Below are 18,740 nucleotides of genomic sequence, written 5' to 3'. Positions count from 1 at the left end.
ACTGATACATGCCAAGGCTCTGATTCCTGAAAGCAGATTAAGTCCATCCAGCCAGCAAAGCACTTAAACATATGCTTAACTCCCATCACTTCAACTGGACAGAAGCACATGCTTTCAGTTAAGCACGTGCTTTACTGAATAGGAGAGTTTTTTTCTCTGAATTGGGGCCTAAGTCAGGAGCACTTGAATAAAAGTGCATAATTTTACTTACTAATGTCTCCAGCCAACATGAATATAGACTTGCAACGGTCTTAAATGACAGCACTGTTATGATTGTAAAATGGAAAAGATCTTTTAAATGTCTTACATCCAGCACATATTTTGCCTTTGTAAGAAGAGTAAATTCCAGAGTCTGATGAGAAGTGAATGTTACCTCTCTTCCAACTTGGCAGTAACTTGCTGTAGGATCTGTGTTGCCTGTCTGTGGTACTTCAGCTGGGCTTCTACAAGAGCAGAAAGCTGACTCACTTGTTCAATCTGAGGATCAACATGAAAAATCAAGTCTTAGTTCAATCCTGTTGAGCAGCAGTATTCAAACAGCTTCCACGGAACATTACCGCGCTGACACTGCAAAGGTACCTTTCCTTTCTCTCCGTAATCTCGGCTCCTCTTTATAAGTCAGATAATAACTAGGGACCAGCTAAGCTTGGCTTATCTATTTGTTACTGCATATGGTTAGGCCACTAGGCCACATATATGGGGCCTGCAGCTACAGCTCTTTCTCAGCTGATCACCTCCATGGGCTTAGTCACATGTGCAAGGGGCCTCAAGACCTACCTCGTTCTGAGAATTCTGCGTACAGAAGAACGAGAAAAGGGCAATACGGAGGGAAGGCAGAAGGAACCTGCCCTCACATTGTGCAGCCTGAGTTTGAGGCATGCAGAATGACGAGGGCCATAGCTCTGCTTTCCTTACACACAGGGCAGTAGAGCTGGCTGGCCACATAGGGAAAGAGTAAAGTGCCCCTCAAAATGGGGTGTAAGTAGTGGAAGTGCAGTCACTGTCTCTTCCTTAGGGAGAACGCCTCCCAGTGCTCCCTCTGGGGCAATGTGACTCCCCACAGAACTTCTTGACAGTGTCAGAATGGTACAATCTAGGTCAAAACAAACTAGCCAAGTGGGGCTAGATAGAAAAATTAGTGAAATAAAAAAAGATATCCAGACTGTATTGTGCAGATACCCTTTTCACTTGTATGCACTCCAAGACAGCTATATTTATTTTTATGTACATAGTTTCAGTTATATTAAAGCTGCTTTCCACTGCTCTGGCAGTATACAGGGGCCTTAAAGTGGGTATGAATTTAAATCTAAATAAGTCCACTCATTTATTTATTTCACTTGAAACACTGAATCTGTAGATTCAAGTGCATACAAAATAAATAGAATGTATTTCAGTTTAGAGGAATTCTTTCCTCCAAAAGAAGGAGTAACATTGACTTCTTTCGATTTTGCAGTTTTCAACCTTATTTATGAAGGGAAAAAAGACTCCAGTCTCTTTGGTTTCAGTTAATGCTACTCATTTTTCCAGCATAATGCTCAAGTCTCACCTATTCTATAAGCAGAAGTTACATTGCCAAGCCATGTTTGAGTAGTCATGTACCAGAGTTTATGGGAAATCATGACTTGTGGACAAGCATTTATATAATTCTGATCATGGAAATACTCTTTCTTTTGCCATAAATAACCTTAAACTGTTAGTGAGAATGAAATATTAACAGTGGAATAATTTCTCTCTCTCAGGTATTTATATGGCCGCCTTTAGCATAATATCTGAGTCTCTCACAATCCCCTGTGAGGTAGGAAAGTGCTATTATTCCCATTTTCCAGATGAGGAACTGATCAACAGAAAGGCTGAAAGATCGAAGTCACACATGAAGTCTGTGGTGAAGCAGGGACTTAAAGTCAGTCTAGTGCCCTCACCACTGGACCATTCTTCCTCTCATTTCAAAACTCGGTTCAGAACATAAATAAGGGATTTCCTTACATCCATCTCCAGAAGGTTATACATGCTTGACTCGGCTATTTCTTTGGACTCATCAAATTTCTCCAGAGCTTGGCGTAGCTCCTCATCAGGAAGCCTGCCTTGTCTTTTCTTTTTGTAATCAAAGTCCAGGCGTCGACCTTCCATTTTCTTCAGGTGGTGCTGAAAAATATGAAAGGGAAATAGTGTATATATGATGGAAACTGTTTCCCAACTCCTCTTTCTTTGCTTTAAGTCCACTACATTCAGTCAGTCAATAGAGGTTGAAAATATATGCTGCCAATCTACTATACATCACACTTTTACCAGAGTAAAGGAGTATAGAAAAGCGAGGTAAGTTTACACTTCAAAGGGAGCACCATGGCATTTCATGTCAAAACATCAGAGCATCTCCATCACAAAGTAATTTATAGAAAGAGTACACAACGGCAAATTGCAGTGACACCTAGAAACATGAGAGCTGATAGTAATTTATAGTTCTATTTATAATCTAGAATTATCTGCATATTGTGCATATCCCCCAGGAGTTTAGGAACAATTTTTTCTTTACATTCTAGTTTTCCTTCCCTGTACAGATGAGGGGATAATTTTCGCAGTTCTCACAAGATCAGCAGTGCATCTTAATTTCCGAGTGATTTATTAACTTACCAGACATCACTGCTGTCACTATACGTAGTTAGCAAATTCCATATTAGGTTCACTAAAGTATTTTTTAAAAGAGCAGGTTAGAGAAACACCTGTCAAGAATGGTCTAGATAATACTTAGTCTTGCCATAAGTGCAGGGGACTGGACAAGGTGACCTTTTGAGGTCCCTTCCATTCCTATGATTACCAATGCCACTGCTGGCCCAGGGGCTGAGAAAGTAAAGCACTAAAGCATGAGTATTTTAGGTTTTCATTACCAAAATACAAGAAATAACTTGTGATCTGACATGATTCACTCAGCAAACATTAAGCAAACTTTTAAAACGTCAAGGTACCCTTCTGAGGCCCCAATTCTACACTTACACATATGCTTAACTTTATGCCAGGGGGGTGTCATTGAATGCACATGTGTGAAGTTACACACATGTGTAAGGGTTTGCAGAATTGGGACCCAAATTTATACCGACAATTGTGTGTGTGATATCACTTGCACCAGCAAAAAACAAATGTGTGTGTATATACAGCATTTGCACCTGCAAATAAAGTAGCTGGCTGACTACCTAATTTGCACATGCAAATGAAGATTGTGTTTCAAATTCTGGGGAGTTTGTGGGTGCAAATCGCCAAGCATATAAAACTACAAGTGCAAATTCAGAGGCAGCTATTCAAAATCTGGATCTTAGGTAAGCCATCATTAAACACTGGCCTAAATTATTTAAATGCACACTAGAAAATCACTTATAATTTGTAAGTGACTGTTTTATGCTAGAATTAGAATACAGCAGCAAGGCCTGCACAATAATGGATTTTTCAAGACAGACAATGTAGTTTGTCACTAAAAATAATGTTGGCATTTTGCTCCTGAACATTTTAAAAAGCCACTGAATGGAAGAAAATTGATTTGACTTTTATTATTCAAAGAGAAAAAATGAGGCCTTTTAGAGATTTACAAAGACCTTGAGCCTCACAGCTGAAGTAAGAGTCTTGAAAATATACAGGGAGTTTATCTGGCTTTCCAAAATCATGCAACTCCATCTCTGGCAATACCTGTATTTCTCTCAGATCTTTATCATGGAGATTCTGCAGGGGATCTATGAAGTTCTGCTTCACTTCAATGTCCAAAGAATCTTTGACTTCAGAAAGCTCTCTCATAGCTTCCCCAACATCACCAAGGGCTGGGCCTGGAATAGAAAAGTATGTCTAGTTACCTTAAATACAAACAGTGGGATGTGGTGCTGCATTAATACAGAACAGAGCCAAGACACAGAACTCAATTAAGAATAAAATTTAATCTTCAGTTTTAAATACATGGCAGAAAAATGAGGCATTGTGGGAAGGCCACAATTGATGTTACAGTTTTGCAGCCACAGAAATCAAACTGTACTTCAGAATCCAAGCTCCTTTTAAAAAAATAAATAAATAAATCAAAGGCCCATATGGTGGTAAAAGAAAACCTGCCATAGATAAACCATCTACACCTGATGCAGTGTTGTCTTCTGTAGGCTGCAGATTCTGTGAAACAGTCATTCTACAAGAGGTCTGACCAGCCCTATTAATTTTAAATGGGGTGTGTTGACTCTGACCATTTATATGTCAAAATCGCTAGCAATGTCACTGCTGAGCATTTTATCAGAAACATCATACTGACAATCTGACAAACTGACTACTTATCCTGTAATTTACGATATCCTAGTGACAAAACCTCCAGAAACAACTTCTAAAATGCAATTACTCACAGCCCAGTAAAGAATTATTCAGTGCTCTGAAAATTCAGATTTTAACGACAGCGCAAAATAAAATTAATATTAAAAGCAGAGGATATCCCCTGTACTGGCTATATTATTGATTTTTATATTTAATTCAATAAAATCCTCAGTTTCAAAATGTAATATATAGTTGACCTTCATAAACAGAATACACTAGAAGTCAGTTGGAAGGGTGAGCCTCTGAAGATCAGAATCTAGATGTTTCAAGTTAATGAGGCAAAATCCATCAACACTTTTGAAAATGTTAGCCTAAGTGACTTGCCCAGTGTCGTGCAGGAAGTCCAAGACAGAACTAGAAAAAGAACACAGGAGTCCGAACTCCCATTCCTATACCCTAACCACAGTACAAGCCTTCCTCTTTTCAGGGGATCAGGATTCTGTGCTTCTCCTCTCAAGTGGATAACATCTCAACTGCAGAAGTTGGGGAGCTGCATTCCTTAGGGGGTCACATCTGGTATTAGATGTGTCATCATCTAATTTGGTTTGGTCTCAGCGCAGGCAGCTGGACTAGATGACCTACTGCAGTTCCTTCCAGCCCTACATTTCTATCATTCTTTCTCTCACAAGGGGAAGACAGGACTCTGAACTCAGGTCTGGGCAGGTAAAGAATTTATTTTACTTTCACAATGTATTTATTTGTGGTATTAGGGCTATCAGTGCATTTTCTTAATGTTTACAGGCTTAAACAGTTTCTGGTTAATAGTAGATGTATTTTTTTGTAAAATATCTTCCAATTCACCTTTAAAATTTTTTACTCATGTCCTCAAAGCAGTAAGGAAACAAAACTTGGCCAGTTTAAACAACTGTCACATCAAGAAAATCAAAAAGTCAAATTCAGTAAAGAGTCAGCTTTTAAGTTTTGCCCTCCCAAAGGGATATTTGAAGCAATAGTGAGAAAAATTGTATTTTAAGCAAAAAATATTTTGACCATTTCCTTTTAAAATGAAACTGCAGCACCATGACTACGCTATTCCCAAGGTAAGGCTAAATTTTTTAAAATTCCTCCTAACATTAAATGCAGGTGTTGAGGCTCAAAGAAATTGGTTGTGCAAAACAAGGACCTGCAGAGCAAAGCAGCTGAAACCTTAATAAGGGACCCTAGTTATATGAGCACTAAAGAATGAAACTTGTCCTTACTAATAGAAACTGTGCCTGGGGCAGTTAGCCACATATATGTTCCCAGAGCTTTCTTACTATGCTGGACATGGCTGGGGAAATTGTAGGGTGCACACTGCTGCTCTTCTAAAGCCCAATCCTACAAAGATTCTGAGGGCCTCCTGGAAGGTGCTGAATACCCTCAACTCTCATTGACTTCAGTAAGATATGAGGGAGCTTAGTACCCTGCAGGACTGGTTCCTTAGAGAGAATCTGCATGCTACATGCAACAGCACAAGCTCTAGGGGGTTAATGTCCTCACTTTGATCCTAGATAAGCAAGCCAGGCTTCCTTGGGGCAGTGATGCAGCAGCAGGTCAAGGAGTTTAGCCCACCTCCCAATACCTTCAGTTGTTATGAAAAAGAGTCCAGCCCTATTGCTGTGAGAGATGATGGTCATTGCACACCCAGTGTAGCCACCAAACACCAGTGGTTTTGAACCTCCCCCACAACTGTGGTCCACAAAAACTACTCTTTTGATCTGTCCCATGAAGCACTAGCAGAGAATCCAAACCTGGTTTGATACTTGGAATGGAGGAAGAGAGTCTAATTTTAAATAAATTGTTTATGAAACTAGGACCTGCACACCAAAAAAAGTAAGACTGCTGAACAACAAATCCCAGTCATTAGCTTTGTCTTCCAAACAGAGGACCTCACCAACATATCATATAACCAGAGAGCCTGCTCTAGGCATCCAGAGGAATGATGACTAATACCTAGAAGCAGCATTACTAGGTAGGAACCTATGGTATAGCGATGCTGCCTTTTGCCTACATAGCAGTTTGTTCAGATTACACTTTATTAAGCCAATCTGTTAAAAAGATGTTAGCATGAGAGAGAGAGAGAACTGATTTTAAAAAAAGCCAGCACTGTTCAGCAGAATCAGTCCATGGCTGCTAAATTAATTAGTAGGTAATTTGGGTCTAGGAGATTTAAACCAAACCAGAAGACACCTTTCTTCTGCAGATGTCTTCATATCCAGGAATAGAATTTTATTAAAGCTTAGAATAGAAGAGAATTTTCAAGCTATTGTTCAAGCAACCTACATGTTGCTAGTGTATAACTGACTGCACAGAGCTCCACACAAATGGGCTATGGAGATACAACGAGAACCTGTTGTGAGCTCACTGATTAGGCTGAAGATGACCTCCACTGATGAAAAGTATCTTCAGTATTCCTTACCCAGCAAAACTCCCAGTGACTTCAATGGGAGTTTTGATGGATAATGAATGAGAAAAGCGTGTGGACTAGTACCCTAAAATGTAGCAGCAGAAAGACCAGGTAGAGTGAGAGGAATTAACATTTTCAACTCATTATTGTACATTGGATTTTTATTTGTTGTTAGTCTTTATTCCATATCTGCAGTGAAGGTAGGGACATCCTCCTGTAAGGAGTCTGAGGACAGGTGAGCTTTTAGCATGACTGTAGCAGGACATGAACTCCCTATAATAGTATAGCTTCTGACCATTCAACTCTTTTGGTCACAATGCATCATCACAATGTACACAGTAAGGCAGTATAAAGCCTATCTAGATATCACCCCAAATGAAAATGGCTTGGCTTTCACCAGTAAGAAAACAATCTCCACTTCCCATCCTGGGAAGATATTGGATCTATGTCATCTTGATTGACACAGGCCTGCTCGGAATTGAACAGTCTGACAGTATCTGGGCTTTGCATTTATTGCAGGCTGTTCTTCAAAGCTCTTACTCTACACAATATACTCGCATAATTTAAAGGGAAGAAACCACATTACCAAAGTTGCATTCATCTCCGAGTTCTCTTCCAAACTTCAGCATAGCTTCTGCCAATAAGGCCTCAGCCTGAGGGTAGCCTGGTCCTTTTTCCTGCCCTCGAATTTTTGACATTGTGTTGATCATGTTGAGTTTAGCTCTGGAAGCTGCAAGCAGACCAATAACAGAGTTACCAAAGGGCAGTAAATGGGGGTATAGACTGTATAAGTACTGCATCTTAAACTGCAATATGTAGAGTATGGAAGAGCTCCCTTGTGTTCTCAAAAAAAAAAAAAAGGAAGAATTACTAAGCTACTTGTAACATGTTCAAAGTACAATAGAAGTTGCTACTGAACATGTATATTAGATAAATTGAAGATTCACTCTCAATGTTCAGCAAATTTTTGGAGAGGAGGGGTGAAATCCTGGCCCCACTGATATCAACAGGAATTTTGCCATTGACATCAGAGGTGACTTAATTTGACCTGGGATGTTCACTGGATTTCAAGAGAACAAAAAAAGCCCCAGGAACAGTCTAGAGACTAGTCCCTGTTACCCATTGCATCTCAGAGTAGGGGAAAATGAAGGAAGCTCTAAACCATTTACATTCTCCCAGTCTTCAGGTCACTGGGCAACAGTCCAGTCTCATGGTGCAATCTAGACTCATTTACCAACAGGCTGTTACAGCAGCTGGGGACCAGCAGGGTATGCTAACTCCCCTGTCACACTCCCATATGCCCAGTCATATGCCCTATACTGCAGCTGTGGTGGTGAAGAGGGGGCATAGAAACCACTATGTTGGCCCTACTACTCTTGGGAAATCCTTAGATAGCCAGTTAAGTCATCACTGCAGCAGCTTTGTACCAGTGGATGGCCAAAGATGATGCAGTAGGGGCCAGAATCTGGTCCTCCATATTTCCTAGATGTAATATGTTTTTCTCTCTTTATTGAATATAACATATATCAAATATTATCTCAGAAAATATGGGCATATACAAGCCTGCAATCCCCTCGTTATTTTTACTAGGATTTTGGGAAGACACCTGGGTTGATATGAAAAAGAAATTGTGTTACAGCTCATATTTCCCTCCAATACACCGTTGCAAAAAACTTACACCCCCGCCCCCGGCCCAAACAGTGATTGTTTAATAAGACACCTGGATTATCAGAATTGATAAAAACAAAAATAAAGATGAAGAAATTAACTAATTCAATAGCCCATATTGTGTGGTGAATGCTGCCACTGCAGAAAGAGTTTAAGAATGGCATATACAGTGTGCTTTCATAGAATCATAGACGATTAGGGTTGGAAGACACCTCAGGAGGTCATCTAGTCCAACCCCCTCCATCCCTCTAAGGATGGAGATTCCACCACCTCCCTAGGGAACTCATTCCAGTGCTTCACCATCCTCCGAGTGAAATACTGTTTCCTAATATCCAATCTAGACCCCCCCCACTGCAAGTTGAGACCATTGCTTCTTGTTCCGTCATCTGCCACCACTGAGAACAGCCTAGCTCCAGCCTCTTTGGAACCCCCCTTCAGGTAATTGAAGGCTGCTATCAGATCGCCCCTCACTCTTCTCTTCTGCAGACTAAACAACCCAGTTCCCTCTTCATAAGTCATGTGCCCTAGCCCTGTGATCATTTTCATTGCCCGCTGCTGGACTCTCTCCAATTTGTCCACATCCTTTCTGTAGTGGGGGCCCAAAACTGAACACAATACTCCCGATGTGGCCTCACCCAGTGCTGAATAGAGGGGAATAATTACTTCCCTCAATCTGCTGGCAAGCTCCTACTAATGCAGCCCAATATGCCGTTAGCCTTCTTGGCAACAAGGGCACACTGCTGACTCATATCCAGCTTCTCATCCACTGTAATCCCCAGGTCCTTTTCTGCAGAACTGCAGCTTAGCCAGTCGTTCCCCAGCCTGTAGCGGTGCATGGGATTCTTCTGTCCTAAGTGCAGGAGTCTGCACTTGTCCTTGTTGAACTTCATCAGATTTCTTTTGGCCCAATCCTAAAATTTGTCTGGGTCACTCTGGACCCTATCCCTACCCTCCAGCGTATCTACCTCTCCCCCCAGCTTAGTGTCATCTGCGAACTTACTGAGGGTACATTGTATTATATTTCTAATGTTGTATTATATTTCTAATTTTGTCAACTACAATAAATAAGCAACTGTACCATTGTAAACCATTGCACAATAGGGAAAAAATTTAAACCACAAAACAAACCTACATTTGAATATTTCTATGCGTCTGATCTGATTTAAATTCAGAAGAGCAAAAGCAATTCAAAATTAAGGAGGACATGCCATCTGTAATCCTCCCTGTTGTGCATCAGTATTGCAGCACAGATGCCAGATTATTCAGTATTTGGACACCACAGCAGTACATAAGCACAATGGATCCAAGAAGTATTTTACTCTTCGCTTACTTCACTCTTAGTTGAAATACTATGAATGAAGATCTGGAGACTGCTGCTTTTCACATTGTGCCATTTATGTGCTAAAACCAGGAAATTGCCTGTCTACATATTTTGCCTGTGAAGAACATTATGAAAGAGTAGTGTATTTTTAGCATAGTGTATGTTTTTGCAGAGTCCTCTCACTACTCAAAAGTGCCACTGTACCATGCTACCCTGAATTTTTGATGCTTTCTGGTCCCAAACTGTACAGAACTACAGGCAGAAGACTGACAATCCGATGAGAGAGACTCAATTTTAATGAGGTGTCCACAGCACACTCCACCTCTATGCCGCAAAAGGGAGCATTCTTCTGCTATTGCTGGGTTGGAAGATGTCTGACACTTTATTTTCTTAGGGCCTGATCCAAAGTTCATTAAAGTCAATGAAAAGATTCCCGTTGTCTTCAAAGGGCTTTGAATCAGGTCCTTAAGATGCCAGGGTACAAAAAAAAAAAAAAGAGCAGTCTGCTAGCCCTCATGTTACCCCCTGGCTAATGATCCTGAGATGGGCGAGGAGAAGAAAAGAAGCTGGGGAACTATGGGAAAGAAAAGACGAGGGCTCTGACAACTGAACATAATGGAGAAAACAGAAGAAGGGGGAAAAGATAAGAGAGAAAATATTGGAACATGAGGAAATAAAAAGTACAGATAGCCGAGAAAGGGAATGGTGAAGAGAAAGACAAAGAGGAGGCAGTAAGGTGTATTTAAATGGGAAACAAGGAATATTTTTAAGAAAGAAAAGGAGAAAGGAGACACGAAAAAGGGAAAAAACACGAGAATAAATAAAAGGAGGGGGCACACTCTGGCCAGATAGGAAGGTAGGGGGAGGGGGATCAAAAGCAGAGAAGAGAATTGTCAAGGCTGATTTCTGACTCTGTTACTTCGAGTGCAGAAGCTGGGGGCCTGCAAGGGTTCTAAAAATTAATACTGGCCACTCCAGGTTTGTATTAAACTCCCAAGGTCACAGTTTCTCTCTGACCTTGGATGGGCAGATGCTGCCACGCCCAAATGCAAAAAACCCCTTTGGACCCAGGAAGGAGCACTTGGGAACTCCTCCCTGTGGGATACCCTCAAGCCCCTTCATTTTCTGATCTACTTACAAATCTAAAGTTTCAAATGAGTAGTCTCTAGGTATGATCTGATGGGTTTTCATACCTGGCTTAAAGCTGCTAAAAGCATTGCTGCCATGTGTCCCCTCTTTCTGGAGAACAACCACAGACAGACAAAGGGAAAGTTTTTTTCCCAATTTTAAAAAATTCTAGCCCTCCCATTGGCTCTTTTGGTCAAGTGCCCACTCCCTTCCTTTTACCTATGGGCTTTTTAACACTTTACGAGTAAAGCAAGTAGAAAACTAACAGGGATTTTACAGTTAACTGGCTGGCTAGGTGTTCACAGAAGGGAGCTACACCCCTTCATTTCATCACAAGAATGATGAAATGTGGAGATGAAAAGGAGAGTAGGGGAAGGGGACAAATAGATGAACAACAGAGGAAATCAAGCATGACAAATACATTAATGAATTCATACAATGATAAAGCCAGAAAGGACCATTGTGATCAAAAACATGTCACCTGTAAAGGAATTTGAACCCTGGATCTGCAGATTAAGAAATTGATTCTCTACCAAGAGAGGGATTCATATTAATCCATGTTCCTACATTTCACAATCTGCTGACATGATACTAAACACAAACACAGTCTGTGTCTGCACAGTGTTTAACACTGTATTCTAACACAATGTAATTTTCCAGTGTGTATAGACCAGTTCTTCACATCTCATTCACTTTGGCAGAGAACTCACAACACTGAAATATATAAATAAGAACAACAATCAGTTTAAAAAGCTGCCATAATAGAGTTTAAAACAAACATTGCCAACGGCTTCAATTTCTCACTGTTTATATCTGATGTCACATTCCTTCTGCATTACTGTTTTTTTAAGTAAGCCACATTCAACCCTGAACTTTATATTAATTTTTTGTCCCCTTCAATCTCCCATTAGGTTATTTTCATGGTTAGGCAGTTCTGTAATTATTTTTTTCATTTGTGATATCTTCAAACCCAACTTCCCTTTCAGTAAATTCATTGCTCTTCTGTTAACAATATGCTGTCTTTTCCCTGGAGTGAGAGTTTGTTAGCTTTCGAATAAGGCTGATCAGTAATGCAAAATCAAGCTTGCCCCACCCCCAGGCAAGACTGGGCTACAACAGGCCAGAGTGGCTGCGTGGAATGGCAGCCAATCAGAGAGGGCCTGTGGGGGAGCCAATCAGCGCTGAGCCGAGGGAACCCAGGAGAGAAGCCACCAGTTTCTCCCAGATCTTCAGAGGGGAATGTCTGTCTCCTGAGCTAAGGAGAACAGCACCTTGGACAGCGCAGTGTTGGGCAGGCTCGGGGGAGCAGAGGAACGCTCCAGCCCGATACCTGTCAGACTCTGGGCCCTGACCGGAAGGGCCTAGAGGGTGCAAGGGGTCAGAGGGGACGGATAGATGAGGGGAGAGAAGGAGGGCAGAGAGGCTGCCACCTGAGTAGTGGGTGGGCCTGGGATCCCCCCCCGCCCTTGTACAGCACCTGGCCGTGGAAGAGTGGCCGTGATAGACTGCAGCCAGCCCTTGAGCAAAGGGACTAGACCTTCGGGGGGTGTGGTTGGCCACTGTGGCAGGAGCGAACTGGAAAGACTGCTGTTAACAACCCCCCCTCCCTGTGGAAGGAGGTAAGGATGGACTGGGGGCACTGCCGGAGGGCAGTGTCCTGAAGTGGACATCGCTGAGTGGGGAGCAACATGAGTCCAGATACCAGCACAGCAGATGATGGATCGGACACCACCAGCAGAGGGCGCTCCGCAACGGACAGAGTTAATTCCCAGATGTGCCAGTAGGAGGAGTTGCGGTGGTGAGCCTCAACCCTGTCACACACAGCATCACGAAAAGCTTGTCCTATTTCCCATTTCTTCATTCCAAGTATATACCAATGTCAGGTAAAAATTTTTTTTAAAATTTGAAATTAAAAACTAACTGTGTCAAACTGAAGTTTTGCTAAACTCTCACATCCCAGCCTGCAGAATCAGATCTCCTCAGGGTGCATCATATTAATCAGTAGAGCTGTATTTCATCTCAACCTTCCCCCCCTCCCGGCCCCAACAAAAGATATTTTATTGAAGAAAATAAGTTTGTGCAGAAAATGTTTGTCTCCTTAGAAATTTTCTGAATTTTCAATCAAAATCCAAACCAAACAGGAAATGTTTCTGTTTACAAAAGCCAATAAACCTGTGTTTTGTTTTCTGAAAACTGGCACTTTTATGGTATCTCATCAAGAAACAAAAACAACAACAAAAATAATTGTAAGAGGAAATTTGGGGAATTTTAAAAAAAATTCTGGGAGAAAAAAATAGTGTTTCTCAACCAGTTCTATTTACGAAGCAGACTTCCAATGAAGCTATGGCCAGATTCATTGTTAGCTCCAGTTGCTTTATGCCTCTCTTGCTTTGCAAAGCAACTGTAACCAAGCAGTTAAGTTGAGTGTATGGCTACCTTTGCACTGCCAGATAGCTGCAGAGCAGCTGGAGCTTGTGGCTGAATCTGGATCACACTGTTGAATGCCTCAGGCTTGAAAGGGGAGCTAACAATTTTACTACTATGTCCATAACATGTATCAAGCTTATTGCTTTCTCTGCAGAGTGCTTGTTGATGATGATGAGCAATGACGCTTTGGACCCTATAATAAACAGTGCTCCATCTGTTGACATAAAAGCCACTTTAATTACCATTGCTTTCTGTTTAGTGCTTCTTAAACTCATAAATATCCTTCTCTCCTGTTTTCATCATCAGCGGCAGTGTCATCAAATTATCTTCGCTACCGCTGTGGTCTTACACACAAATAACTCCAATTAAGCTGTGCCAGTCACATTCTTTGATTCATCAAATTGGAGGGAATCTGTATCATGCCAATTCAAGTAATTTTCCAGTAGTTAGAAGACCGCCAGTGACGCAGCATTCCCGGTCACTGTATTTGCACACAATTGTATGTCATTAACTGAAAACACAGGGCCTAGTTTTCCTCTTGTGCTAGTTTTACACTGGCATAACTCCATTGACTTCAGTGGAGTTGTCACTGATATGCACTGGTGTAAGTGAAAGGAGAATCAAGCCCTTAATGTCATGGGTTATTTTGGAAATCTTTGAACTGGGTTTGAATTGTTTAAGTTACTGCCTCATTTATGACTGCACCATCACCGACTACTTTCTCATGTTTGGCAACTACGTTCTGAAAGGCCTTTCAGTGGTAGCCTTCTATTCTTTTAATAGTTTTGAAATAATGTCTGCTGAGTGATCAAAGATAATTTACGGCCTAGCTTTGCAGACTCCTATTTTTAGGATACTCCACTTCCAATATCTGCTGCACTATGGCGAAGTTATGCCCAGATCACTGCCTCTGGTAAAAGTGGTGTTGGTTTAGCATGAAAGAGGGACAGGCTCCTCCATGAGTCTTGTCAGCAATCCTTCCTGTTCCCCACTCTTCACGAAAACCAACTTTTTGGGTTCTGTTTGGAAGGTCGAGCTCAGTCACTCATGATCCCATTTCGCTTGCTTATCTTTGAACAAGAAGTTACCACAAGCCTCTGTTCCCTTCCCCAATTCATTGCCAGGGTCTCTTCCCCCCTCCCCCCCCCCCCCCCCCCCCCCCGATGGCAGTGACTGTAGTAAGGAAGAGCAGCTACCTGAACACTACAGGACAGCTTCATTACACTGTCTCCTCTCCTCATAAGCTCATTGTAGGGCAAAAAGAGCTGCTGTAGCCCCTTGTCCCTTCTCCCAGTCCTCTGCAGGCTAGGCTGGCCAGCCCTGCATCTTCCTTTTTGCACTCAGAGCAGGAAGACCTGAGGAGAGGGAAGAGGCAGGGAAACAGATAATTTGCCCAATTCACAGGCCAGGGATCTTCACCCTCTTCCTTCAGCTTGGAGGGCCTGCAATTCTGCTCTGTTGTATTCCCCTCACTTGGCTGCACTAGCTGGTCTCTCTGTCAGATACTGCCTCCAATTCCCAACTGTTCAATTGTGCTGACTGCAGCCTCTGAGACTGTGGTGGCTCACATGGAAACAGCTCCCAGCCCCACAGAGAAGGCAACACTTCATAAAGAAAATAACTTTCCTATTCTCCTCACAGCACAATTTGAGTCAATACTTGAACGTGAGTAGAATAGAGGCATCTACTTTGTTTTTTGCAGGTTTTTTGTCTGAACCAAAAGTAGTGTCAGCCGGAGTCATAGCTCCTCACCTCTCAGCAGCGGGCAGCATGGTGAAGTAAAAACTGACAGTACTGACTGCAGCACAGATTGGACTTTCTAGGAGCTAGGGATGTTATTTATTCAGGCTATGACTACAACCATAGGAGTTGTGTTAGCAGCTCTCCCTACTGCTAGCAGAGAACTACCAGAAATGCAGCTGCTAGAAGGATAGGGTCCTCCCTGGCATAACTCCTCACCTTTGCTGTAACCACCAGCTATGCCTTTCCCATCCAGTGTTACAGCGGGAGGCAGGCTCCTGCAAGATTCCTGCCTGTGTCACGATGTGAGGCAGAGGAAAGGAACCACTGAAACACAAGCACACGCCTGTGTCATAGTATGAGAACATCTACACACCAACCCGCTGCTGACCGCTTCTGTGTCATGGTACACAACAGGAAGGAGGAAAGGTGGTAGCAGGGAGACCACTCCAAACCCCTCTGCCCCCTCCTGAGCATTTCTATGGGGAAGAGACTTCTGTGACTATATAAAGTTGAAATAAAAATTTGTGTGGGGAGCTGCCTAAAGTGGGAATTGAGCACACAAGTGAAGACTGCACTGCATAGGAGCACCCAAGAGATCTAACTGCTTTTGTCAGTAGATTTGCTAGCTTTCTCCAGCAAGCCTCATGGCAGGGTAGGGGCAGTCAGAAGTAATGACAATATGTTAGCTGTCTATTAATTATACATGTTTACATCACTGTTAGATTATTGATCTGTTTCACACAGCATATGGAATTCTTACAGGATTCATATATAGTGTTGATACATGACATATGACTCAAATGTTCCAGCTCTAGAATATTTAAAATAGATTTTTATGATTTTGCCTTGGTTCCTCTTGGTTAAGCTGCCTAAGTTGCAAGTGCTGTCTGTTCTTTCTGTCTGATCTCTGCAAGCCAACCATTGCAACACTCATAAATGGACCATTCTATCACACTAGTCCAGTGTTTCTCAACGACCAGTCCCTGGACCAGCACTGGGGTTCCTGAGATCTCCCCGACACAGTGTAGGAAGGCAACAAGCTGGTCCCTGACAGCAAAAAGATTGAGAAACAGTGCACTAGTCTATCCTTCCACCAAACCTGAGTCTTCTGAGTGCCTGTAGCTCCAATCCAACAATGAGCTCCATGCTGGCAGATCCTGTATGAGCATGGAACCTTACTAAAGCACTGTGCAGCACCAAGGCCCGAGGAAGGAATTCTGTAAGGTGCGGAGGCCATGTGTGTATTTTTAAACACTGAGCTAAGATTTTCAGAAGTGACTTGGGGTCTTCAGATTTTGGGTGCTCAACTCAAGAGATCTTTAAAGGGACTGATTTTTCCGAAAGTGCTTGGCATCTCACCTCAGCAAATTGGCCCCTTTTAGATGACTCAGGTTGGACCCCCAAGAGACTGAGGCACCCCAAATCATTCGCACTGCTGAGAATCTTGGCCAGAATCCAGAATATAACCAATGTAGGCTCCCATTCAGCAAATATTTCCAGAACTATGTTTTAGAATCACATTTGTAAGATCTGATTTTGTTTCTCTTTTCTGTTTATATATGTTACCAGTCACATTTGCATGCTGCAGAGGTAAGACCCACAAAAGAGGAAGATACGACACCTTAATACTTACTCACTCAAGGAGAATGAAAATTGGCCAATTACCCTGATAAGAAATTTGTCTGGTTAATGGCCTTTTATTTTATTTTATGCTATGGCAGATGTCTACACACTTCTGCAGACACACAAACCCATTCAGCTGTTAGCTAATTATTGCACAATATGCCTCAAAGAATATTATTTATTCAAATGAAAGCAACAAGACCCAGGGACTAAGTCTTATGTCACACAAACTGGTTTTATACTACTGCAACTGACTTCATAGTTACTCCATGGTGATTTCAGTGGAGTTACAACTGATGTATACAAGATCAGAATCAGCCTCTAGGTTCTTCTACAATGCAGTCTTTTTAGCAGGGTAATAAGAGAGTGGAAGGGTAATCTGATGGCTAGGGCACTCTAGGACTTGGGGGACCTGGGTTCAAGTCCCTGCTCCACCACAGACTTTCTCCATGACTTTGGGCAAGTCACTTAGGCACTCTGGGTCTCAATGCCCTGCTTATCAAATGGGGCTTATAGCACTTCCATACCTTACAGGATGTTGTAGGAAGATGCATACATTAACGATGATGAGGTGCTCAGATAAGATGGCAATGGGGGCACATAAGGATCTAAGATAGAACGAATAGGTCTTGGCGCACTAGTTAGGGAACAGAGGTGCAAGGACTACATCTACACTGGAATAAAAGACCTGTGCTACAGCTGTGGGTGGACCAGGTGAGCTCGCTCAGACTTGTGGGGCTAAAAATTGCTGTGTGGTCATTCAGGCTTGGGCTGGAGCCTGAGCTCTGGGACCCACCACCCTCACAGGGTTCCAGCCTGAGCCTGAATGTCTATACAGCAATTTTACAACCCCGGTCCAATGACCCTGAGTCAGCTGACCTGGGGCAGCCACAGGTGTTTAAGTGCTGTGTATACATACCCAGAAAGGCTAAATGACTTGCCCAGGATCACACAGGAAGTCTGTGGCAAAGCAGTGGTTGGTACCCAAGTGTCCCAAGTACCAGGCTACTGCTTTAACCGGTGGACCACCTTTTCTCTCAAGACTTCCTTCCAATTTTATTCCTGTCTGGTATTTATATATCCTTTAAGACAACCCACTGAAAGCTAAGCAACAGCTTTCCAGACTAAATTGAACTTGGATAAGTGTAAGGTAACTCACGTTGACAAAAAACAGCCAGACTTTTCACATGTACTGGCTTGGCCAAGTTCTTCTCATAGTAAGTCATTGGTGTTACTGAGAGACTGCTGTAGCTGTGTATGATCTTATGGGAGCCTCTGATGTAAAATGTTTAAGAGTTATGAAGCCTAATGGAAATACTTTGACTATCCCCGTGAACAGTTTGGCTTATCCCAGGTAGCTCAGTAGAGATATCTGCTCAGAGTGCCGTGGCAGTTAGAAAAGGAAACTGGATGTGTGAGGTCTGTTAAAAAATGCAGTTTGTTTGAAGGCATTATAGTGGCAATGGAACACTTTTTTGACACTGCTGTGTTCATCTGAATTTAAGAAACATGTAGGCTGGAATTTTCAAAGAAGCCTCGGTGAATTAGGTATGTGTGGATGAGATGGCTGCCCCCATGTCCCATCTTGTGGCTGGGTGTCTCTGTTCTGCCTTTATTCTCCCTCTTCCATGCCCTTTTACAGAGACCCCACACACTTGCTTGTCCAATTACCACCCTTATAGGGGCTTAGGTTTATTCAGATAACAACTCAAAAGTAGAATTCAGAGTCCAAGGCATAGCTCTTACCTCAGAGCCTGGTGAGTGAAAGGGTTCCTTCATCTAGCCTTTTCCCTTTTTTCAATGAGTTTTAAGGGGGTGATTCACCTGGGTTTCAGCTTGCCACTAACTCCCCTGTAGACTTACAGAGTCAGCTCCCTCAAGTAACTGCTTCAACTCTCTTAAAAAGAACCAGCTGCTTGTGGTTCCCTCCCCTCACCAGATATCTCTGGTTAGCTTGTCTGGCAAGCCTACCCTACCTTCAAGTCTCCTGCAGGCATCTCCCTCTCCCAGTGCTCAGAACACCGTCAAATTTCAGTGGGAACAGGGTGCTGAAGTCCCTTTGGTTCCTTTGAAAATCTGAGCCATAACTGAGATTGAAAACAGTCAGATAAGAGC

The 18,740-nt window shown here is 42.5% G+C and overlaps 1 protein-coding gene across 3 annotated transcripts in view; it reads right to left on the bottom strand.

Moving 5' to 3' along the window:
* Positions 1 to 18,740, bottom strand: part of SH3GL2 (SH3 domain containing GRB2 like 2, endophilin A1) — a 141,211-nt gene that overhangs the window by 8,692 nt on the left and 113,779 nt on the right. For 2 of the 3 annotated variants that reach the window (XM_007061686.3, XM_043547360.1), the window contains 4 exons: positions 7,302 to 7,445; positions 3,673 to 3,806; positions 1,984 to 2,142; positions 374 to 477 (listed from right to left, as the gene is read on the bottom strand). In XM_007061686.3, coding sequence (XP_007061748.1) covers positions 374 to 477; positions 1,984 to 2,142; positions 3,673 to 3,806; positions 7,302 to 7,445 — 541 coding nt within the window. Of the gene's footprint in view, positions 1 to 373; positions 478 to 1,983; positions 2,143 to 3,672; positions 3,807 to 7,301; positions 7,446 to 18,371; positions 18,490 to 18,740 lie in introns of those variants that run through there. The other variant, XM_043547361.1, reaches the window with a different exon arrangement.

This window comes from Chelonia mydas, chromosome 5 (assembly GCF_015237465.2).
Source record: "Chelonia mydas isolate rCheMyd1 chromosome 5, rCheMyd1.pri.v2, whole genome shotgun sequence".
NCBI classification, from domain to species: domain Eukaryota; kingdom Metazoa; phylum Chordata; order Testudines; family Cheloniidae; genus Chelonia; species Chelonia mydas.
The sequence above is the reverse complement of the archived record's forward strand: the minus strand, read 5'-3'. Positions and strand labels throughout refer to the sequence as shown.